The sequence below is a fragment of the Erythrolamprus reginae genome, chromosome 1 (assembly GCF_031021105.1).
Source record: "Erythrolamprus reginae isolate rEryReg1 chromosome 1, rEryReg1.hap1, whole genome shotgun sequence".
In the NCBI taxonomy this organism is placed as follows: Eukaryota; Metazoa; Chordata; class Lepidosauria; order Squamata; family Dipsadidae; genus Erythrolamprus; species Erythrolamprus reginae.
Window position 1 is genome coordinate 247,461,842 of NC_091950.1, and position 25,126 is coordinate 247,486,967.

A 25,126-nucleotide genomic window follows, 5' to 3' on the forward strand; every position below is an offset into this window, starting at 1 on the left:
TTCGGTGAGTTGTTGTAATTTTCTCACCTTACTCAGAGTCAAAAGTGGTTTATATACAGTAATTGGTACCAGATAGAGTAGCAAAAATCTAATAAATATTCGAATAAGTGCTGGAAATGTAGTCAAAATCTCGGTTCATTTTATCATGTGGGATGGTCTTGAAATTATATGAAAACATACTGGATAAATATAACACTGACAATGCAGAAATATTTAAGAAACAAATATTAATGAAACCTGAAGCTTTTCTTTTACGTAAGATGGAGAAGCCAATTGAAAAAAAATATCTTTAAAACTTTCCTAGTTTAGAAAAAAATACCCCGAATCATTCATCATTCAAGATATATGTAAGCAAAGACTTGGATTACCCAGCTCACCAGTGTGGAAAACAATAATGTTTTCACCGCCAACAATAATGCTCAGCCACTTTTCAAAATACAAAGACGATGCACGTAAGATTTCCCTCAGCCAAAAATCATCAACAATTTAAAAAAACCAAGAAGTACAAATTTATTCAGAAATTAATGTATGCTTTGCATTATACTGTGACTTTTCAGTAATCACGATATAAAGAGAAGATTCCTATCTATAGCAAATGACAGTCTAGTTTTTCTAACAAAAACAGAAAATTAACTTTGATTATGTTTATATCAGTATCGTAGATTTCTATTGTGACAAGGGAAAAATAAGAAGAGAAAGAAAAGTATAAGGAGCTTGAGTTTCATGAAAAAAAAACCCACCCCAAGATAATTACTAAACCAAACAGCACCCCCCTCCCTTCATTTTGGGGTGGTAGTTTTTGGTCTGAAGAAAGAAGACAATGTTTTCATGCCGCTCTTGTCAATTTTCGCTAAAGCTTTTTGTGCAGCTGACATTTTACTGCTTGCCTGGAAGTAAGAACAAAACATCAGCACAAAGGTTAGGATTCAAATCTTTTCATCTACAGGACTCATAAATGGTAATTGCACAGAATCATTCACACGTTTTATTCAGAGGTCTTTATAAAAACCATGCCAATCCCAAAGAATAAACTAAGATGGGGAAAAAACCCAGTAAATGATTTGAGAAGCAAATTCATGTAAAAACATTATTTTTTAGATTACTTTGTGGGGGGGAAAATAAAAAACAAGCATGCTCTTCCTAAACCACATGACCTCCTGAAAAGATTGATATGTAGATTTTTAACATTGTTGGTATGATTTTGATAATCAAAAGCCTGACATAAACACTGGAATAAAATTTCTACTTCAATCTTGATTTTATTAATTTGATAGTCAGCAATTATGGTGATTAAACTGAGTTAAAATACTTATCAGAGGAAATACATCACCAAGGCAAGTAAAGATGGTCTTGACTAATTATAAAACCTCAACAAGAAAGCAAGAAGACGGCTTTATTGTCTCCACTAATTTTAGATAGCCAAATCTTTGGCTATATGTATAGCTAAAATTTGAAATTGTGTTTCTCTAGCATTCTTAAGAATGAATTTATTTCCAGCACTCCCAACTATTTTTTTTTAATTGAATTTTTTGAAACATAAAACATAGGAAAGCATTTAAAATAAGATTGTTTTTACATTTGTTTCTACATTTCCCCCTTGTTAATTTGTTTCCATTTTCTCCTCTATCCATTTGTAAAATTTCCCCCATAAAGTATAATATTCATTTTCCTGTTTGTTCTACAATTCTAGTGCAATTCTTTATTCATTTTTGCGCATTCCAATATTTTTCTAATCACCATTTGTTCTGTTGGTATGTATTCTTTTTTCCAATTTTGTGCAAAAATCAGTCTTGCCACTGTTAGTATATGAAGTATTAAATATAAATTTGCCTTTTTTGTTGCCTTCTAATGATTCCTAATAAATATATTTCAGGTTTTAATTCTATGTCATAATTTAATATTTCTTTTAACCAATTTTTAATCATAGGCCAAAAATTTTTCATTTCTGGACACGTCCACCACATGTGGTAATACGTGCCATGTGTTGTTTTGCATTTCCAACATTCTTTTTTCAAATTATTGCAAATTTTAGCTAATCTTGCCAGGGCATAGTGCTACTGGTACAACATCTTGTACAAATGTTCTTTATATGGTATCAATATTGTCAATTTAATATTTTCTTTCCAAAGTTTTTCCCATTCTCTAGCCATATGTTATAACCAAAGTTAGTCATCCACGCTACCATGTTTTCCTTTACTGATTCTTCTATGTTTTCCAAATTTAATAAGTAATTATACAGCTTAGTAATAATTTTTTATCTGGTCCTATTAGAATTTTATCTATTGTATTTGATGTTTTACATATTCCTATACATATTTAGCTATACATGTATAGCTAAAATTTGAAATTGTATTTCTCTAGCATTCCTAAGAATGAATTTATTTTGAACCCTCCCCCCAAAATATTATACTAACCCACAAAATTTAAAAAAACAGATTTACACTGATACTTCATATTAAGCAGACAACATGAATGAGAGGTTACTAACACCAACTAATCTTCCCCCAAAATAAGACATCCCCTAATAATAAGCCCTATCAGGCTTTTGAGTGCATGGCAATAACGCCAAGGACTTATTTTAGGGTTCAAAAAAATATAAGACAGGGTCTTATTTTCAGGGAAACACATTATTAAGCATATCAAAGCAGCCACATGCATAGGAAATCTGGCGTGGGAGGAATCAATCACTTCTTTGCAACTCTCAATTCACTGGCTTGGTAGGAGACCAGATTAAGTGGGCAGTCTAACCAGTGCTTTCAGTTTCTGTGCTACTTTTCATGTCCTCTACTGGTACTTTTATGCGACAGCCTGGTTTTATACTAAATCGGTATCACAAGAATGTTCCAAGCCCCACTAATCTCTGTGGGAACCATTGTACTGAGCTGCACTTTCCAAAAATAACCCTTTTAAGATACTTGCAGAGCTAAAACCTGGCACAATTAGGAAAAATACTGAATATATTAATGCCACTATTGCAATGTACTGTGCACATTGCACGAAGGCAACATTTTCCCTGCGGCAGTGTTCAATTACCAAAATGAGCCAAAACCAAGCAAGCTACATTATGGCTTTGTGTAATAAGTGAATCCTGCAGAAAAAGTAAATCAAACCTCTAGAAACTATTTTAAAATAAGCTCTTTTAAAAGGGTAGTACAGTGATACCTCTAGTTACTAATTTAATTCGTTCTGTGACTGGGTTCGTAAGAAGAAAAGTTCGTAAGAAGAAGCAATTTTTCCCATAAGAATTAATGTAAAAGCAAATGCGTGCGAACCCATCCCAAAAGTCACCCGTTTTGCCTTATTACGAGGGTCGCCCAGAAAGAAATCCACCGCATTATTTTTCTCAGCCTACAGTAATGGTATGAATGCGAAACTTTAGATATACATTATTTGAATTGTCAGGTATGTGTAAATTTTGCATTTCTTCAGACAGATAGCATAGGTGCAGCAGTGTTTCAAAATGGCGTCTTTAAGGGATGTACGTTACAAGCAGTGTATCATCATTGAATTTCTCACTGCAGAGAAAGAAACTGTTGGGAACATTCACAAATGTTTGTGTACAGTTTATGGAGAATCTGCAGTTGACATAAGTATGGTTAGTCGCTGGGCACAGAGGGTGAGGCCATTAGAAGAACAGAAAAACAGAGGGTGTGGCCATTAGAATAAGGAATGGTACCGACAGGGCATACATGCCGTTGTGTCTCGCTGGAGGAAGGCCATAGAACGGGGCAGAGATTACGTGGAAAAATAGGGAGTGTAGAAGAAACATCATTCTTTCTTGTGTGTAAGTTTCATTGGGTTCAATAAATAATTGTTGAAGGAAAAAAAATGTGGTGCCTTACTTTCTGGGTGACCCTCGTACTATGTTTAAAACAAAAAAAAAAGTACACCTATACAGACACAGAAGCCATAACAATAGAAGATATAAAAAACATAAAAAGATAACAATAAAGAATGAAAAAATAAATTAACAAAAAGTTTTAAGTTACCTTGTAAGATGTGACGACTTGCTGGAGGACTAGGCGCTTGAGCGACAGGAGGTGGGAGAGATGGAAGGTCAGTGGGAGGTGGTGAGTGGGAGAAGCACGATATTGTAAGCTTAATTTCTACGTGCGCTACACTACACTTTGCTACTCTACTTTTTTCTTACATTTTTAATTTTATAATTTTTTTTTAATTTTTAATTTTATGATTTTTTTTCTTTTTAAAATTTTTATACATAAAATCCACTTGCTTCTGGACCTCCTCCTTCATCATCATCATTTTCAATCTTCACACATTGAATAATATCTGGCTCATCCTCACTTTCACTAAGCCTACGTTTTTTTTCTTGATGTCCATCACTCTCGTCATGAGGGAGGCGTTTAACTAAAAACCTTTCAAGAGGAGTTTGGTTATTTCTCTCCCTCAAAATGTTTCTAAAGTGGGTAAGGCACATGTCGTTGAAAAGGTCTGCCACACAAACTGTTGCAACTTTTTCCGGATGTTTCTTTTCAACAAAGTTGCGCAACTTCTCCCACATCGACAACATTTTTTTAATATCCCTTGAGGCCGTTTCCTCCTCCTTCTCAGCTAATTCTTCCTCCCAAGCCTTCAACACCTCTGACTGCTGCTGCTGCTGCTGTAGCTCCTTCAACTCCTCCGTCGTCAGCTCCTGACTATGCTCCTCTACAAGGTCATTGATGTCGTCTTCATTGACCTCCAAGCCCATGAATTTTCCCAGGGACACAATGTCTTCAAGGATGACGGATTCAGGCTGCTGAAACCACTCGAATGTTCTGTCGGACACAGCTTCAGGCCACAGTTTTTTCCAGGCAGAGTTCAGGGTCCTCCTCGAAACCCCCTGCCAAGACAAATCGATGAGACTGAGGCAGGTGGCAATGTTGTAATGGTCCTTCCAGAACTCTCGAAGGGTGAGGTTGGTGCTTTCCGTCACCTCGAAGCACTGCTTGAATAGGTTCTTCGTGTAAATTTTCTTAAAGTTGGAAATCACTTGCTGATCCATGGGCTGGAGGAGAGGGGTGATGTCGGGTGGCAAGAAGAGCACATCTATAAACTTGAACTCCTCGAGAATGTCATCTACGAGGTTTGGGGGATGGGCAGGAGCATTGTCCAGGACAAGAAGGGCCTTGAGGGGCAAGTTGTTTTCCTGCAGAAAATTCTTGACGGTGGGGCCAAACACCAGGTTGACCCACTGCACAAAAATATTCCTGGTGACCCAGGCCTTCGGGCTTGACCGCCACAGCACCGGAAGGGTTTCCTTTATCACCCTGTGCGCCTTAAATGCTCGCGGGGTTTCAGAGTGGTAGACGAGGAGAGGCTTCACCTTACAGTCCCCACTAGCATTGGCGCACAAAGCAAGAGTCAGCCTATCCTTCATAGGCTTGTGGCCAGGCATCTTCATCTCCTCTGCCGTGATGAAGGTCCTCCTCGGCATCTTTTTCCAGAAGAGGCCCGTCTCGTTGCAGTTAAAAATTTGCTGTGCGACGTAGCCTTCTGCGTTGACGAGTTCGGCAAATGTGACCACAAATTCTTCCACACATTTAGCGTCCAAACTCACAGCCTCACGGTGCCTTACAACAGAGTGGATGCCGGTCCTGACCTTAAATTTTTCGAACCAGCCCCGGCTTGCCTTGAAAGACCCAGTCACATTCTCAGGCATACTCTTCATCAAATCCTCATAGATGACTTTAGCCTTTTCCCGAATGACGCTATCACTCACGGAATCTCCTGAAAGCTGTTTATCTCGCAGCCATATCAGCAATAGATTCTCCATCTCGTCATTAACATTGGAACGGCGCTTAGATATTATCGACAATCCCTTGGCTGGTTTTGAAGCCATTAGGACCTCCTTCTGCCTCAGAATAGTGCCAATCGTACTCTTGTTCCGGCCATACTCTTTCGCGAGGTCGATGACACGCTTGCCTTCACCATGCTTCCTGATGATTTCAAGTTTCATATCGATAGTCATCGCCCTCTTCTGACTACCCTCGCCGCTTCTTGCAGTAAACATCTTAGGAGACATAATTGATGATTGCCTTTGATTGTTTTTTAACACAATTCTATGTTAAATAACAAACAAGAAAAACTCTGGACAAACTTGGCAGGATGCCTGACACGCTCTGAGAGACTCGCTCAAGAGTCACGCGTAATGGCAGCAACCGGAAAATTTCTCCTGGCTCAGGTTTGTAAGTGAAAAATGGTTCGTGAGAAGAGGCAAAAAAATCTTGAACACCCGATTCATATCTAGCAAAGTTTGTAAGTATAGTCGTTCATAGGTAGAGGTACCACTGTACTTTTAATTCTCATTCCCTTCTCTCCCCTCTTCCTAATATTTTATCTAGCTATTCCGACAGTTCTTCCTACACTATTCTGAAATGCAGTTTTATTGATGCCTTATAACTCGCACTTACTTAGATAATTGCCCTGTTTCCCCACCCCACCAGTATCAGGTTGCTACTGGAACGGTGGGAGACACCGCACCGGTAGCGGAAATGGAGCTACGTGTGCAACTCCAGGTGACTGGCGGATGGGCTCATGTGTCAGGGTGAGATTTGGCTTCTGCGCAAGCGCAGAATTGCACTTAGTAATTTTCAGCTATGTCTTTCTTTCGTGCATGCGCAGAAGGAAAAAAACCACCGAAATCTCACGTGCTCGCGCTTCTTCTTTTGAGATTTCCTGCACATGCAGAGAAGCCAAATCTCACTCCGACGCCCACACGCACACCAGTCACTCACAGGTGCACGCGCGTCAGCACTGGTAGCAGCGGTAAGTTGGAACCCCCGCCTGCACCCTATGCCCTTTTTTAAATAGACTATCTTACTATTAGACAAAATATGAGGCAAGGAAAAAAAAGAACATACCTTTTTGTTTTTCAGATCACCAGTATTGAATTTAGTGTAATCCTCTTCAGCTTCCACAGGACCATCTGACAGTTTCCTTTTCTGTAATGTTAAAGAGTAACTTGTGTCCTAAATCACATGTTGGGCTTGTGGACTTCATGGTTAAAAATTATTGTTATTATTATTTATTAGATTTGTATGCCGCCCCTCTCCGAAGACTCGGAGCGGCTCACAACAGCAAAGCACAGTACAAATCCAATGATTAAAACAGTTAAAACCCTTAATATAAAAAAAGTCATACATCCCAAACAAACCATACATAAAACGGAACGGCCAGGGGGAATCAATTTCCCCATGCCTGGCGGCAGAGGTGGATTTTTAGGAGTTTGCAAAAGGGAAGGAGGGTGGGAGCAGTCCTGATCTCTGGGGGGAGTTGATTCCAGAGGGTCGGGGCTGCCATAGAGAAGGCTCTTCCCCAGGTCCCGCCAGACGACATTGTTTAGTCGACGGGACCCGGAGAAGGCCAACTCTGTGGGACCTAATCAGTCGCTGGGATTCATGCGGCAGAAGGCAGTCCCGGAGATATTCTAGTCCAGTGCCATGAAGGGATTTATAGGTCATGACCAACACTTTGAATTGTGCCCGGAAATTGATCGGCAGCCAGTGCAGGCCGTGGGGTGTTGATGAGACATGGGCATATCTGGGGAGGCCCATGACCGCTCTCGTGGCCGCATTCTGCACAATCTGAAATTTCCGAACACTCTTCAAAAGGGGCCTCATGTAGAGAGCATTCCAGTAGTCAAACCTCGAGGTGATGAGGGCATAAGTGACTGTGAGCAATGACTCCCGGTCCAAATAGGGCCGCAACTGGTGTACCAGGTGAACCTGGGCAAAACCCCTTCTCGCAACAGCTGAAAGATGGTGCTCTAATGTTAGCTGTGAATCAAGGAGGACACCCAAGTTGCAGACCCTCTCTGAGGGGGTCAATAATTTCCCCCCCCCCAGGGTAAAGGACGGACAGATGGAATTGTCCTTGGGAGGCAAAACCCACAGCCACTCCGTCTTGTCAGGATTGAATTTGAACCTGTTGACACCCATTCAGACCCCAGCAGCCTCCAGGCACTGGCACATCACTTCCACTGCTTCACTGACTGGACATGGGATGGAGATGTACAGCTGGGTATCATCAGTGTACTGATGATACCTCACTCCATGCCCTTGGATATCACCCAGCGGTTTCATGTAGATATTGAATAGCAGGGGGGAGAGGACTGACCCCTGAGGCATCCCACAAGTAACCTAGAGGTCGACCTCTGACCCCCCACTAACATCGACTGTAACCGACCGGAGAGGTAGGAGAACCACTGCAGAACAGTGCCCCCCACTCCCAGCCCCTCCAGCTGGCGCAGAAGGATACCATGGTCGATGGTATCAAAAGCCGCTGAGAGGTCAAGAAGCACCAGGACAGAGGATAAACCCCTGTCCCGGGCCTGCCAGAGATCTGGGTCCAGGGAAGGCTTCTTGAGGAGGGGGCACACAAGTGCCTGCTTGTAGGGAGCCAGAAAGCACCCCCTCCTCAAAGAAGCGTTGACAATCTCCTGGACCCAGCTCCGTGTCACCTCCCTGCTGGCCAAAACCAGCCAGGAGGGACATGGATCCAGCAAACAGGTGGTGGAACTCACAGCTCCAATGGCCTTGTCCACTTCATCAGGTGTCACCAGATCAAACTTCTCCCAGACAGATAGACAAGGACGGGCCCCAGTCACCTCAACTGACTCATTGTCAGTCGACACTGCCATCCAATTGGAGTCAAGGCCCGTCCGAATCTTAGCAATTTTATCATTGAAAAATTAGTTAAACTCCTCAGCACTACCCTGCAAGGGCTCCCCAACTGCACCGAATAAGAAGGGAGCGGGTTACCCTGAACAGGGTGGCCGTGCGGGATTCCGCTGATGCAATCAAGGCGGCACGATATGCGCATCAAAGTGAGTGCCACTTTGTAAGTCTTAATATGAGCGCTTACAAGTGTTCGGTCAGATTCGGATTTATTCTTCCTCCATCGCTTCTGGTGTTTCAACACCCAGAGTTCCTCAGTAAACCAAGGAGCTCTCCAGGGTCTAGTGCCACAGAGAGGTTGCAACGGCGCAATTCGGTCAAGAGTCTCCATCGGAGCCCTATTCCAGGCCACAGCAAGAGACTCCAGTGAGTAGTGGACAAGTGTATCCGGTAAGACCCCAAGCGCCCTCTGAAAACCTTCTGGATCCATCAGACGTCTGGGGCGGAAGCACCTAGTCAGTTCCGCCTCCCTGCAGGGGAGGATTGGAGCCTTGAAGTTAAGCCGCAGCAGAAAACGGTCTGACCATGACAAAGGCAACACATCTAAGCCCCTGAGTCTCAGACCATCACTCAGCTGCTCCGAAAAAAATATCATGTCGTGAGTTGGACCCTCAACTACTTGGGTCATGGCTGTCATGATGGCCATGAACTCCTGTGCCAGCCCAGAGGGTTCACTGAGCAACGGCAGATTCATGTCCCCCAAGACAATGAGTCTGGGGAACTCTACCACCAACTCGGGTACCTCCTCAAACAGGTTCTTTTAGAGCCTGGATTTTCCCCCCAGTCCTTCTGTAAAAGTAGGAGCAACATCTAAACCAAGGGCGGGGAACTATAGGGTTTTCTCAAATATTACTGGTTTATGATTACCACAGTTTCTGACCAATGGTCAAAGAAATGGAGCACAAGGATTTGGAATTCAAGCACCTCTGAATGGTTTAGAGTTGTACGTTTTGAGAAGAAGTCCTTACCTTTGATGCTGGCTCAATGGGAAGATCTGTACCTTGTGGGAGTCTGGAAGCAGAAAGATCAAGTTAAACTCTAGCAGTGGTTCTCAACCTTCCTAATGCCACGATCCTGTAATACAGTTCCTCAAGTTGTGGTGACTCCCGGCTATAAAATAATAAAATTATTAGGAAACTCATGGGTGGGTTCTAACTTGCATCACTGCTGGTTCACTTTCTCCTGTGCTGTGTAGCCGTGCCTCATGGGCGCATGCGCAGTGCCAATTGTTAAAAAAATTGCAAAAAAAAGAGAGGCAAAAACAGGATGGCGACCATGCACAGTGCCAGAAATTCAGATTATGCACATGCTCTGAAATTCCCATGTTACAGCGTTGTTGTTTTTTTGCCGTAGTCTATTTGCATATGGGTGGATTCGTCTGGAGACAGATAGAGGAGCAGTGTCCGGGTTCCTAAAACCACAGGAAAATATGTGTTTTCTGATGGTGTTATGTGACCCCAGTGAAAGGGTCGTTCGGCCCCCAAAGGGGTCGCAAACCACAGGTTGAAAACTGCTGCTCTAGAGCAGTGGTTCCCAAAGTGGGTGGTACTGCCCCCTGGAGGGCAGTGGGATGATTAAGCGGGGTGGGGGGAGAGGAGAGAGACACTGGGGTCTGGAGTAAGGAAGGGAGGGCAGACTGGGTATAATGGAAAGGGGAAAGAGCGGGGTGGTCACCTGGACTTCAGGAGAAAGGAAGCACTCTTCATAAATCTCTGTGACCTGGCAGTATGCAAGAATTTCTGTCTGCATAATTTGCAGTCTGTTGGCTGTTGATAATGGCTGGAAGCATAGGGCTCTGGTGCAGGCAGCCACGCAGTATTATTATTATTATTATTATTATTATTATTATTATTATTATTATTAATTAGATTTGTATGCCGCCCCTCTCCCGTCTTCTTCCTCACCTTCTTCCTCCTCCTCTTCTCCTCCCCTTCTATTTTCTATGAGTCCCAGGGAGAGAGATGCGGGCATACCAGACACTTAACTACTGTTTGGAGGTGTGAGGGTTGGGGATTTATGAAGAGTAGCTACAACATTTGAGCGAGGGGCGGTGGGTGCAAAGGCTACCTGAGGGAAGAGAAGGAGGCAGCCAGCCGTTTGCAGGGTGCCTGGTATCAAAGGAGGCAGGGGACTGCTCCGTGCTGGATTAAAAGTTTTTTAAATCTCCCACACACACCAGCCAAGCACGTGCGTACACCCTCCTCCGCCCTTCCTCCTTCTCTCATGCTCCCCCCTACACACACACACACAAACACACACACACACACACATTAGGATGCCGCCCACTGCAGAACTAAGACCCCATTCTTACCGAGTCAGGGGATCTGATTCGGTGACAGGCACGCCTGCCAGCTTTCCTTTACCTGAGCTTGCCTTTGCAAAAGCGAAGCCAGCCAAGTTTCCTGAAGTGCCCCTGGGAGAGCAAGCAGGCGGCAGCTCCAGGGGACCATTTCTCATACACATCTCCTCCTCTCACGAGGTCCTTGTGTGCAATCCCGCTCAAAAAGCACTGCTAGTCTTCTCAACTTCAAAACGCTCCTAGATTTTTTCTCCCTTCTGTGCCGAAATATACTTTTGCATTTCTACACACACACACACTAGTGCGCCTAGATTTTTTCTCCCTCCTGTGCCAAAATGTACTTTTGCATTTCTACACACACACACAGTGCTCCTGCCTTTCTGCCTTCTGTGCTGTCCCAGATCTTTGTATTCTTTCCTCCCAGAATGTCCTAGCTTTCTCCTCCATTCCTATCATGGAGAGGCACTTAGGAGGATGGAACCTGCGGAGATTGGGGAAGGTCTGCCCACACGCCTGCCGGCAGAGACCCACAGACCAGCTGGCCGATGGGAGGTGCAACCATGTGTGTTGGAGCTGGACTGGGCAATGGCTGGCGTGCCAGGCAACGTGGCTCCACGTGCCATCTGTGACATGCATGCCATAGGTCTAGGGTCTAATCACAGAAAGGTTTCTGCTGCTTTGGGTGATATCTATCCAATTCTAGAGATTCCTGTTAACCCCAGTTTGCTTCACTGAATAATATACTCGCAACTTGGAATAGGAGACAAGAAAAGCAGCTGTATGGAAAACAGGCCGGGAAATAGGGTGGGCTATGCTACACTACTTAAGAACGTTTATCAAAACCACTTTTAGTCATGGACGCAAGTCAAGGAAATTCTTCTTTGAAGCAGTTAATTTTAAAAAAGAAATCTCACCTTAAATAATTAGCTAATGTTGCATTTAGCTCTTCAGGAATATACTCCGATATTAAGCCATGAGCATAACGAATATAATCTTCTGAAAAATAAATGAAACAGATATTGCATGTTATTCATCGGTCTTATTTAGCAGCCTCGTGTCCCAAATGTGCCAATTATACTCGTTTGTTTTTCTCTTAATCAACTTCTCCCAGTTGTTGAAGAAACAAACAAACCAAGACACAAATGATTTTGCTAGGGTCCCTTTCTGGCAATGATTAAAAAGAAAAGTAAGAAGACGTAAACCCAAAAGTAAGTTTCATAAATCAAAATCCACACGGTATATTTTACTTTAAATAGTTTTCTTCAACAAATGTTGCCTTACCTTCTGTGCCACTGTAAGCCTCAACGTTGCTGATAAATGTAGCAGCCTGTACTTTCCCACCAACAGGTATGTTATTTTCTTTTAATACTTTCACCAGTTGGTTAACCTAGCAAAAGCCACAAAATAGTACCACCATAATCAAAGCTTGAAGCCACACACTGAAATCCATTATATATATAGAGACAGAGAGCAAATGCCTCTTTGTCATAGGAATACGAAGCGTAGACACTTATTAAAATGATATCTGTTCAGGCAATGACATTTAAAAAAAAAAAAGATATTCCTATTTAAAGTTGTTTAGCAGAAGACTATGTAGAATTATACTCACAGTACACATTACTATTATAAGGTGATCAGATTTTAACATTGGTAAAGTGGGACACCATTGACAGGATGGAGGGGGTGTTCTTAATTAAAAATTTGGCCTAAATTGTAAAAGCCTTTGTAAAAGCCTTCAGAGGCATGCGAGAGTGATTGGTGACACAGAAATTTGATAAATAAGTCAAATCTAGATGATTTTTGCATTTGAGAGTTAAATGTGAGATTTTTTTTTAAATGAAAAAAGTACAGAACAATTATGAATAGAAAATTACTTGGAAATCTAAAAAAAACCATTCAGAAGAAACCAAAATTTAGGACTTGATACTGGGAAGTTTAAAAATTGTAGCCATAAAACTAAGGATGAATCTGGCCAATGTACTAACAAATTATCTATGATAAGATGTGGACTTGATTTGGCAATATCAATTCAAACTGGGGATTTTTGCTTTATATTGCAAATATTGCAAACAGTTATATTTTTTAAAAAAGCTAAGGCCAATCTTTATTTATGTTGCACACCAATTCTCTTAAGGCAAACCTACAAGTCTGCCTGGATTGCAAAAATCCACACGACCATTGCAAAGGGCTTAACTTTCCTGAGGTCATTCGGATTTTTTGCAATCCAGATCTCGTCAATTTTGTCAAAATACGCAGGACTGAACCTTTAGTTGACTAAACTCGTAGTTTCAAATTAATTTTTTCTCTCTCCCTCCCTATCTCTTTCTCTTCCTTTGTCTCTCCCTCCTTCCCTCCCTCCTTTTCTCCCTCCCTTTCTCTCTATTTCTTTCTCCCTCCCTCCCTCCTCTCTTTCTCTCTCTTTCTTCCTCCCTTCCTTTCTTTCTCTCTCTATTTCTCTCTTTTCCTTCCCCCACAAAAGTTTTTTAAATGCCCTACCGAGTAATGAGTAATGTCCCTCCGCTTACTTGAATGCAGGCTGTGCGGCTCTTCTAGGCCTAAAACCCCACCCATGTACTGGATGGTCTAGCAGGCTTCCACTGGGTCCTAGCTGCCTCCCTTTTCCTCAAACAAACAAGTTGAGCTTCCTGTGGACTGTTACTTTTCTGTCGGAAAATGAGTAGGGGGGGGGGGTCGTGAAAGTAGTTTCTCTCTCCCACTGAGGAGAGAGTGAGTGGCTGCAGGGGGAGCTTCTCCCGGCACCCCCCACCGCAGAGTCTGCAAGGCGGGCGGACGCTCCAGTGGCAGGGGAAACAAGGAGCAGCGGCAAACTCTTGGAAGGGGGCAAAGAAAATCCAGGCATTTTTGAAACGTCGCGGGACATGGGACAAATTATTAAAAAATAGTTGTCATACAGGACCCATGCCCGTTCCTTTTTAGACTATTACAAAATTGATTATACTATATTACATATTAAAAAGTGGATGTATTTATAAACCACTATGGGGAATTCTGTCCAATTTAATTCAATCATTGTGTTCTAAAAAGCTTTACCACTTTTTTCCAGGTTCCCTAGAACCGCTAATATTGACACAACTATAAAACTATGAAACTGAAAATGTGGATCTGAGTCCTTGGTGTGATATTTTATTAATATACAGTGATCCCTCATTTTTCGCGGGGGATGCGTTCCAAGACCACCCCTGAAAAACGAATTTCCGTGAAGTAGAGGAAAGATATTTTTTAATGTATTTAACAAGTATTTGGACTTTTAAAACCCACCCTTTGCATTAAACAGTCATTTTATAATGTTTCTCAGCTGAAACTACATGTGATATCCTACCAGTTTCTTTAATAGACTACAGTAGTACTGTAGAGGAATTTTATAAATTTTTAATAGATTTAAAAATTTTAATGGATTTAATGGATTTAAGCCCCCTTTGAAAACCGGTGAAGTAGCGAATTTGCAAAAGATGAACCGCAAAGTAGTAAGGGATTACTGTACAATCTAATGCTAAGGTAGAGTGGTGTGCACTTTTTGAAAGATAAAAACTGTGTCACAAGAAGCAAGATCAGCCCTCAGTCAAGAACCGAGTCAAATAAAAAACATTTATGAAATGGCTAGCATTTTCTCCACAAAAGAGAGAAAATACATCCTAAAATCATTTTTTTACATCATTGTGTATTCCAGTTATAATTATTATATACTTGCTTTATAGTTCAATACAAGGTATTAACTAATCAACCTGTTATTGAAGAAAGAAATGCTATACTTATTATTAAAATGGACGATAGAGAAAAATATACCTTTTTATTTAACCATGTCAGTGTTTTCTTCTCACTGTATCTAAAATATTTCTTACCACCTATTTCTGAGAATAAAGAGAAAGAGTCAAAATATATTTAATCCACCCACTAATGGAATTGAGACAAAATACAAATTTATTTCAGTTTCTGGAGAAGTTTATCAATATCACTAAATATTTTGGATGTGATGAATACACACCTTGAATACACCCCACAACTAATACTAAATCTAAACCACAGTCTAGTCCAGGGGTAGGCAAAGTTGGCTCTTCTATGACTTGTGGACTTCAACTCCCAAAATTCTTGAGCCAATCATGCTAGCTCAGGAATTCTGGGAATTGAAGTCCACATGTCATAGAAGAGCCAACTTTGCCTACCGCTGGTCTAGTCAAATTACATGAGTGTTATCCAAAACACCTTTCTTTTGTAAATAGTGCCTTTCCCCTGTGTTGCATTACAATTCCTGGTATCCCCAGAATAGCTGTGTTAATAGGGGCAGAAATGATGAGAGCTGAGGGAACCAGGTTCAGAACATTTCACTACAACTGGTAGTGGTCCTGTTAGAGGAGTATTTCTCAAACTTGGCAAGATTAAGATGTGTGGACTTCAACTCCCAGAATTCCTCAACAAGACATTCTGGCTAGAGACTTCTGGGAGTTGAAGCCTGCTCAGCTCAGTGTTGCCAAGTTTAAGAAACGCTGTTTTAGAGATTCAGAAATACGCCTTCACAATCTTGCAGGGGTTCTGGCACAGAGTTTGATATCTCTTTTGATTAGATACAGTTAGAGCAATTGCTTATATATTTATAGAGGGCATTGCTAGAAATATGAATTATCATGGTCTCCTAAAAAAGATGAGCTCCTTTCATCCATAGAAAGCTCCTCATTTAGTAGAGCACTGGACAGGCAGCAATTTTTGCAGACGGCCTACAAAAACTACCACATGCCCTGCCTAGTCCCTAATTCCAATACAGGTAGTCCTCATTTAGCGATAATTCACAAGTTATGACAGTGATGAAAAAGTAAATTTGCAACCTATCTTTGCATTCACAACCTTCAGAGGTTATAAAGAAAAGAAAAGCTGAAGATCAGTTTTACTTAGTGACTGCTTTGCTTAATGATGGAGTTGCTGATCCCAATGGTAGTTGCTAAACAAGGACTACCTGCAATCCTTTAAGCACCCCCACCCCAACAGCATAGGAGGTAGAGTTATGAATTGAGGTTAGGAGAATTAGGAGAGTATTGGCTCTACCTGATCAAGGCGACTATCCTAAGCAAAACTCTCTCTAGTAGCACTTCAAGTGACAGAACACTGGATGTAAACGCTAGGTAGACAATCTCAAAGTTTATCTTAGACAGGATCTCTTTGGATTCAGACAGAATGCCAGATTTAGAAACATAGAAACATAGAAGTCTGACGGCAGAAAAAGACCTCATGGTCCATCTAGTCTGTCCTTATACTATTTTCTGTATTTTATCTTAGGATGGATATATGTTTATCCCAGGCATGTTTAAATTCAGTTACTGTGGATTTATCTACCACGTCTGCTGGAAGTTTGTTCCAAGGATCTACTACTCTTTCAGTAAAATAAAATTTTCTTATGTTGCTTTTGTCTACCACATTTATGTGCTCGTGCATGGATGATTTGTGGAGGGCCCTAAGACAGCTAGCTATATCAAGTGGCCTAACCTAAATAATGGCTAAAGTTTGCAGGTCTATAAACCTCTGAGTCTCCGGAGAGGGGCGGCATAAAAATCTAATTAATAATAATAATAATAATAATAATAATAATAATAATAATAATATTAATAAAACATTTTTGCTTGTTTTGTACCTTTTTGCTCAGCTATGTGGTGAATTGATTGTGATGTACTTGTGCACTGTAGCAATTGTATGCTGGAAGAAAACTCTTCATCCACCAAAACCTGATCGAGTGGCTGAAACTTTCCCTGCTGAGGGTGAAACAACATCTATTAATCTAAACAATTCTTAACCAAAATATGGTTCCCAGAAAGTTTAACAGAAGTTTTTTCCCCCCAAATAAACCTATCTTACTGCTGAGTCAAATGTTCTAATACATAAGAAAGCAGCATTAAATATAATTTCAGAAATTGTTCTTGATGGATATTTGGGGGGGAGGGGGCATAGATACATAATGTAATGTCATTTTTCTGAAACATTTCAGTTGCCTACCTCTTTCTCTGCTTTCATGAGGTAAAAAAGCACAAGAAACAAAGGGTCCATTGGTGTAGCAAAAAAGAGACGTCCATCTGAAGGTGGAAAAATATTATTTTAAAAGGAACTCTATATACAATCCAGACTGCTTTTGTGTAAGATAGGGACAAAAGCTACAATGATTCAGCAGCAAAGTCAAAGACCTACAATCTATTATTGACAATTTAAAATTAGACTTTAAAGTTTTTAAAAGGATACGTATACAGTACTATAAATAGGAAAGATGTTGTACGTTCAAATTCAAATAAAAATAATAGAACTATACGCTATGCTACACGAAATACAGTTTCATAGTGTATTATCTTTTTAAGAACACCATGCAAACCAGGAAAAGATGGAGTTGGTTAAAAGAGTTGCAGGCAAGTTTTATGCCCACGGCTCAATCAGGTCTGAATCAATTTTGAAATAAAATGTGAATTGTCCATAACACCCTCCCTAAATTTCATAAAAAGCCTTTCATTTTTGTTAAAACAACTGCTGTATTAGTATTTCTTTTATGGTTCTAAAATTTTTACCTGTAGGATCTTTTTTTTAGAAATAGATTTTTATTTTACATGTAGGATCTCATGTGAATCAAAGTGAAAAGAAATAAATTGGATATTGTGATTCAGGTAAGTATGGTCTTCTAAAACTTTCTCCAGAATTTCCCTATTTGGACATCGTACTTTTCCACTTGCTATTTTTTTAATGAGATCATGGATGAATAACTTGATTTATTCTTCTCCCCACCCTGAAAGATCCAAATCTAAGCAGAATAGCTTGCCCAATATAGAGTAACAAATAAGGCCATAATTCTATCTTCTGTCTATCTAACCTCAAGAGAAATGAAATTTTAGGAAAAAGTCAATATCTCTCCCAGGTGCTACCATAGAAAATGGATCACTGAAAAATGTAATCCCTTCTCTGACCTCAACATTTTCTCAAAACACGGCTGCAATGAAGACATGTAAGAAAAGGGACATCAAAAAACCTGGTTTCTTCTTCCCCTACCAGACATAAAGATTACACCAGATCCAGAGATGGATGGTGATACCTTCAAATCAGTACAAAGAGGCCATCGTAACACTTGATACAAGTCATGATGATTCAATGAAATAAATGCAAATTTGTTGGAACATCCCAATTTCTACTTCTGTAACGGGTGGAAGATATAAGAAGTTGTAATATGAATAACTTTAAGGTAGAGAAAATATTTTAAGAAGTGCCACTGAGACTCAAGGGAAGAGAAATTGAGAGTTTACACAACTCCAGGAATGTTACATTAAACTACAGCTCCCAACCTCCCTCATCATTGACAATGCATCCAGAAAGCTAGATTCCCCAGCCTTGCCTTACAGCAGTGGTTCTCAACCTGAGGGTCGGGATCCCTTTGGGGGTCGAATGACCATTTCACATGGGCCGCCAAAGACCATGGGAAAAGACAAGCTTCTCATGGTGTTAGGAACTAAAGCTTCTATTCTGGCACCTTGGAACATATTTTTACAATCCAACCATTGTAGGTCAGGTATCGCCCTGACCTTCCTGCCAATCAGATTAAAGCTCTGTTGGGAGAACTGGCACTAGACTTATGGTTGGGGGCCACCACAACATGAGGAATTGTATTAAGGGGTCACAGCATTAGAAAGGTTGAGAACCACTCCCGTACAGCATTATGTCAGATAGATCTATGTCCTGTTCGGCTTTTCACTTACCACATTGAACTTCTTGACTTATAAACCATGATCGGTATTCTTCATGAAAAGCTTTTAGTTCAAATATCTGGCATGCATCACTACCAAATAAATAAAGAGCAGCTTGTCCTGTGAAGAAAGAAACCATTACATTATAGATTTGCTCTGCAATATTTTTCCGAGGCTCATCTGACTAAACAAAAAAAACCCCAATAGTAATTTTACAGAATAATATTTATTTATTTATTATTTATTTATTTATTATTTAGATTTGTATGCCGCCCCTCTCCGCAGACTCGGGGCGGGTCACAACAGAATACAACAATTCATGACAAATCTAAATTATAGTTTAAAATATTTTTTAAAAACCCATTTACTAAGCAAACATACACACAAACATACCATGCATAAATTGTATATGCCCGGGGGAGATGTCTCAGTTCCCCCATGCCTGATGACAAAGGTGGGTTTTAAGGAGCTTACGAAAGGCAAGGAGAGTAGGGGCAGTTCTAATATCTGGGGGGAGTTGGTTCCAGAGAGTTGGGGCCGCCAGAGAAGGCTCTTCCCCTGGGGCCCGCCAACCGACATTGTTTAGTTGACGGGACCCGGAGAAGGCCCACTCTGTGGGACCTAATCGGTCGCTGGGATTCGTGCGGCAGAAGGCGGTTTTGGAGATATTCTGGTCCAGTGCCATGAAGGGCTTTAAAGGTCATAACCAACACTTTGAATTTTGACCAGAAATTGATCGGCAACCAATGCAGACTGCGGAGTGTTGGTGAAACATGGGCATACCTAGGTAAGCCCATGACTGCTCTCGCAGCTGCATTCTGCATGATCTGAAGTTTCCGAACACTTTTCAAAGGTAGCCCCATGTAGAGAGCATTACAGTAGTCGAACCTCGAGGTGATGAGGGCATGAGTGACTGTGAGCAGTGAGTCCCGGTCCAGATAGGGCCGCAACTGGTGCACCAGGCGAACCTGGGCAAACACCCCCCTCACCACAGCTGAAAGATGGTTCTCTAATGTGAGCTGTGGATCGAGGAGGACGCCCAAGTTGCGGACCCTCTCTAAGGCGGTCAATAATTCCCCCCCCCCAGGGTGATGGACTTACAGATGGAATTGTCCTTGGGAGGCAAAACCCACAGCCACTCCGTCTTATCCGGGTTGAGTTTGAGTCTGTTGACACCCATCCAGGCCCCAACAGCCTCCAGACACCGGCACATCACTTCCACTGCTTCGTTGACTGGACATGGGGTGGAGATGTAAAGCTGGGTATCATCAGCGTACTGATGATACCTCACCCCATGCCCTTGGATGATCTCACCCAGCGGTTTCATGTAGATATTAAATAGCAGGGGGGAGAGGACCGACCCCTGAGGCACCCCACAAGGGAGAGACCTCAGGGTCGACCTCTGACCCCCTACTAACACCGACTGCGACCGACCGGAGAGGTAGGAGGAGAACCACTGGAGAACAGTGCCTCCTACCCCCTACCCCCAACCCCTCGAGCCGGTGCAGAAGGATACCATGGTCGATGGTATCGAAAGCCGCTGAGAGGTCAAGAACCACCAGGACAGAGGATAAACCCCTGTCCCGGGCCCGCCAGAGATCATCCATCAACGCGACCAAAGCAGTTTCCGTGCTGGGGACCTAGATAATCAACTTCTTCCAAGGACCGTTGGAGCTGGAGTGCCACCACCTTCTCAACAACCTTCCCCATAAAGGGAAGGTTGGAGACTGGACGATAGTTATTAAGTACGACTGGGTCCAGGGAAAGCTTCTTGAGGAGGGGGCGCACGAGCGCCTCTTTATAGGGTGTTGGAAAGAATCCCCTCCCCAAGGAAGCGTTGACAATCTCCTGGACCCAGCTCCGTGTCACCTCCCTGCTGGCCGAGATCAGCCAGGAGGGACACGGATCCAGTAAACAGGTGGCGGAACTCACAGCTCCAATGGCCTTGTCCACTTCATCAGGTGTCACCAGATCAAACTCTTCCCAGACAGGTGGACAAGTACGGGCCCCAGTCACCTCGACTGACTCGTTGTCAGTCGACTATGTTTTCCAATTGGAGTCGAGGTCGGCCCGGATCTGAGCGATTTTATCAGCGAAAAACGTGTTAAAATCCTCGGGACTGCTCTGTAAGGGCTCCCCAACTCCCCCCTGATTAAGAAGAGAGCAGGTCACCCTAAACAGAGCAGTTTGTATGAGTTGTAAGCAAAAGAAAAGTTAGCAAATGTACAAAAGGCAAAAAAGGAATAGGAGGAAATCAATCATACTATTCCACTATTAAATAATCAAACAACAATTGAGTGATGTTCTTCCATTGTGTTCGAAGAGGACCTTGACATCTAACAGGTTGTGGGCTGTTTACAATGTGTCTGCAGATGGCTGGTAAGGCCTATATGGGCATGAAATGTTCTGCCACATGTTGGGCAGACATGTGTGGGCACCATTGTTGCAGCATTTGCAGCTCTGGCTTTGCAGAGTGCCCGCTTCTCTTCTGCTATGGCTGTTCTTTTGTCCTCAGATATTTGGCAGCCTTGGTGGGTCAGCATGCACCACGTTGGGCCAGGGTTTCCCAGGAGGTGGTGTCGATATTGAGAGACTTGAAGGAGGCTTTCAAAGTGTCTTTGCATCACTTCCTTTGTTCCACGTGCAACAGTTATCGTGTGTACCAAAGTATATCAGCTTTTAAAGTTTCAGCTGATAAAGGGATAATAGTAACCACTACCAGGACAAAACTATTACTACACAGGGAAATAAAACAGATCAGATGCCATTAAGCAAGTAGTATTTTACAGTGTGAGCCTTGCCTGTACTTGGATGTGGCAGCCTTGTAAACAAAGGTCCAGCATCCGGCTTCTTTGGGAGATCAGTTGCAGTTTCTGAAAAAGGGAGAATACTAAAATGTGATACCCATATATAAATTATAACAGCACCTTTAAAACATGGTTGTAAATATACTGTAGGTCTGGTAAGTTCTGAGGGATAAAAATTCTTCTCCCAAGAACCAAAAAAAGGTCTTCCTTTTGTCTTCTTCAAATTTGAAGAGAGTTTAATTGGCTGAACCATACCTCTTGAAAGCAGTCTTCTTATATAAATAAGGCTGGAAGGAAAAACCTAGACCAGTGATGGCAAACCCTTTTCTCCTTGGGTGCCGAAAGAGCATGTGTGTGTGCTATCACACATGCACGAGTGTCCACACCCATAATTCAAAGCCTGAAGAGAGCGAAAACAGCTTCCCCTACCCTCGCGGAGGCCCTCTGGAGGCTGGAAACGGCCTGTTTTTCAACTTATGGTGGGTCCACTAGGCTTGTGTATCACCCTCCCCAACCTCCAAAGGCTTCCCTGGAGCTGGGGGAGGGTAGAAATGCTACCACGAGGCTCTCTGGAAGCCAAAAGCGCCCTCCCAGAGCCTCTGTGCAAGCCAAAAACCAGCTGGCCGGCACACACATGCATGTTGGAACTGAACTAGGGCAACAGCTTGCGTGCCAGCAGATATGGCTCCGTGTGCCATCTGTGGCACCTGTGCCATAGGTTCGCCATCACTGGCCTAGATGCTGCTTTTCCCAAACCATCAATGTTCATGGGCATGGAAGTAATATGGCCAAGCCACTTCACTTTATCCTGATGTCATAGTCTGATTCAGAAGACAGCTGAGCTTATCTGGATCCCACCAATGCATAGAGTCTTTTGTGGTCTCTCTGAGTTTGGTTGTTTGCAGATATTGCATCACTCAATTAGGTGCCACCAGTGCCACCATTTCAGATTAAAAACAGAAGAAATACAATATTTGGAGCATGACTGTCTTCAAACATACTACCATGTTCCTTCTCTCTTTGTTTCTAAACCAGTGTTATTCAAACTTGGCAGCTTTCTATGTGAACTTTAACTCTCAGAACTACGCAGCCCAGCATCTTCTGGGACAGTGTTTCCCAATCTTGGCAACTTGAAGATATTTGGACTTCAACTCCCAGAATTCCCCAGCCAGCGAATGCTGGCTGGGGAATTCTGGGAGTTGAAGTCCAAATATCTTCAAGCTGCCAAGGTTGGGAAACACTGTTCTGGGAATTAAAGTCCACTTGCCTTAAAGTTACCAAATTTGGTCTAGACTGATGCTGAAATGAGACTACATGGTTTCAGTGCCCTGTTTACTTGGCTAGAACATAAACCTGGGGGGGGGGGGGGTTTGAAGCTGGGTGGTCAAGCTTCTTTGATCTATGTATGCTTTTTACCAGCATGGAAGAGATGAATCAAGGGAAGAGGGCACCAGTCACTGCTACTTTACACTTAGAAACCACTTAGGAAATTCCACCAAACAACTGGCTGAAACAACTCCCCACCAGCTAAAGAATTCTAGGATCTGAAGTCCAATCACCTTAGAAGTTAGCAAGTTTAAGAAACACCAAGCAATACCAGGCCTGGATTGGGGGACCACAGCATCGACTGGGCAATCAAAACAAAAACATACCATAAAGGGGCAATAGCAAATCTCCTCTGCATTTTAGCCAAAATGCGTCCATCAAGTCAAAATCAGAATAGAGCTGGAAGGGATCTTTGGAGGTCTTTTAGTCCACCCCCCTGCTCAAGTAGGAGATCTATAGCTGGGGGGGGGGGGGGGGGAGAGGCAAAGTTGGCTCTTCTATGACATGTGGACTTCAACTCCCAGAGTTCCTGAGCTAGCATGATTGGCTTTGGAATTCTGGGAGTTGAAGTCCACAAGTCATAGAAGAACCAACTTTGCCTACCCCCACCCCCCATCTATACCATTTCAGACAAGTGACTGTCTAGTAGTCTCTTCTTTAAAAAAGCAACAGCCATGAAACAACCACAACGTCTGAAGGCATGCTTAAGTTCCACTGTTGTCCTCACTGTTGGGAAGTTTCTCCACAACACCAGGTTGCTTCTCTCGTTGATTAGCTTCCATCCATTGCTTCTTGCCTTGCCCTTTCTGGGAATTCCCAGAAATTGAATTAAAACTCATGAAGACAGGTTCATGTTACATTGGACCACCAGCTAACCTCTTCGGGAGGGCAGATTCGATATGTTATCTCTAAATATCGTCGTAGGGTCGTCGGAAAGGAGAGATCGCAAACAGGGAAGCCTAACACAAAAGCCCAACGCCCATTCACACAACCACCACCGACCGGGCTGCTTCCAGGCAATATAAAAAACCCCAACCACTTGAATGCAAGCCTGCAATTAGCTTTCCCTCGTGTACGGAAGAGGAGCCGCTCCTTTTACTCTACTCCAGGATTCGGCTGGCTCTGGGGCAACGTTACCTGGGAGAACCATCACCCATTGGCGACTACTGCTGCTGCCGCCGGCACCACCGCCGCCGCGTTTTTCTGCCCGAGCCATCGGCGGCTTCTCCTTCCCGCTCGGCATTTCCTTTCTGCTAAGGGCCGCGCGGCCTCCCTCGGGTCTTGGCTTCCTAACCACACAGACGTATTAAGGGGTAGAGCGGCGAGCGCCGCTTCGCTTGCGAGTCAAGTTTGAAAAATATCTTCACTGCTGCACGGAAACCAGCCACAGGCAGCTACCTTCCCGCATGGGAAGGCGAGAGTAGAAAGCTCTGCGGAGGCGGTGAAATTAACCAATCAATCAATCTACCTACCTACCTAATTTATAGGCCACCCAATTCCTGGATTCTGGGCGGTGTACAACATCTAAAACCAATATAATATATTGTTATATGCTACCGGTATATATAGGAGTCAACCTATTCTCCAAAGCTCCTGAGGGTAGAACAAGAAGCAATGGGTAGAAACTAAACAAGGAGATAAGTAACTTAGAACCAAGGAGGAAATTTCCTGACAGTCAGAACGGTTGATCAGTGGAACAGCTTGCCTCCAGAAGTTGTGAATGCTCCAACACTGGAAGTTTTTAAGTAGATGTTGGACAACCATCTGTCTGAAGTAGTGTAGGGTTTCCTGCCTAAGCAGGAGGTTGGACTAGAAGACTTTCCAGATCCCTTCCAACTCTGTTGTTGTTGTTATATGAAACAATATATCGGAATTGTAATATTTTTTGGCATGAGCCTTGGTGCTCAGAGGAAGAAAAAGAAGAAAGAGAAAAAGAATCATACACATGATTTTATTTTATTTATTTTATCAAGTACGTATTGATGGTATACAAAGATATAACAATATTAATATACATGATAAAAGAGAAACATTAGGACATGGGATGGAAAGCACTCTGGTGCATTTATGCATTTGTAAAAATTACGGGTAGACCTCAATTTATGACAGTTCATTTAGTGACGTTCGAAGTTACAATGGCACTGAAAAAATTGACCATTCATTTAACAGCCCTGTTTTACTAATGTAAACAACCACAGTGATTTACTTAACAACTGTGGCAAGTTAAGATGTAAAATGGGGGCAAAATTCACTTAACCAACTTCTCACTTAGCAACATAAATTTTGGGCTCAATTGTG

General features: G+C 42.5%; 2 protein-coding genes across 4 annotated transcripts in view; both read right to left on the reverse strand.

The window, feature by feature from the left end:
* VPS36 (vacuolar protein sorting 36 homolog) overlaps positions 1–25,126 on the reverse strand; it is a 353,187-nt gene that overhangs the window by 313,236 nt on the left and 14,825 nt on the right. The window lies entirely within an intron of this gene.
* On the reverse strand, positions 486–24,248 carry RNASEH2B (ribonuclease H2 subunit B). 3 transcript variants are annotated; one of them, XM_070732779.1, is made up of 12 exons: positions 23,966–24,248; positions 21,497–21,568; positions 18,708–18,815; positions 16,975–17,051; positions 16,616–16,733; positions 14,782–14,846; positions 12,259–12,364; positions 11,892–11,973; positions 9,647–9,689; positions 6,864–6,944; positions 3,990–6,013; positions 486–887 (listed from the first exon to the last, which is right to left on the reverse strand). In XM_070732779.1, the coding sequence occupies exons 1-11, from the start codon at positions 24,069–24,071 to the stop codon at positions 4,214–4,216; spliced, it is 2,658 nt and encodes an 885-aa protein (XP_070588880.1). In that variant the 5' UTR covers positions 24,072–24,248; the 3' UTR covers positions 486–887; positions 3,990–4,213. The 3 variants fall into 3 exon arrangements, with proteins under 3 accessions (XP_070588880.1, XP_070588882.1, XP_070588881.1); XM_070732781.1 differs by lacking the exon at positions 3,990–6,013 and having other exon boundaries at positions 23,966–24,241; XM_070732780.1 differs by lacking the exons at positions 14,782–14,846; positions 16,616–16,733; positions 16,975–17,051; ... (1 more) ...; positions 21,497–21,568; positions 23,966–24,248 and adding an exon at positions 13,474–13,593.

Excerpts from the sequence above, each read along its gene's own strand:
- RNASEH2B (XM_070732779.1), bottom strand. The coding sequence starts at position 24,071 with ATGCCGAGCGGGAAGGAGAAGCCGCCGATGGCTCGGGCAGAAAAACGC. Across the intron at positions 12,365-14,781 it reads TGACATGGTTAAATAAAAAG|GTTAACCAACTGGTGAAAGT; the intron begins GTATATTTTTCT and ends GGCTTTTGCTAG. Across the intron at positions 9,690-11,891 it reads ACATTAGCTAATTATTTAAG|ACTCCCACAAGGTACAGATC; the intron begins GTGAGATTTCTT and ends TTCTGCTTCCAG.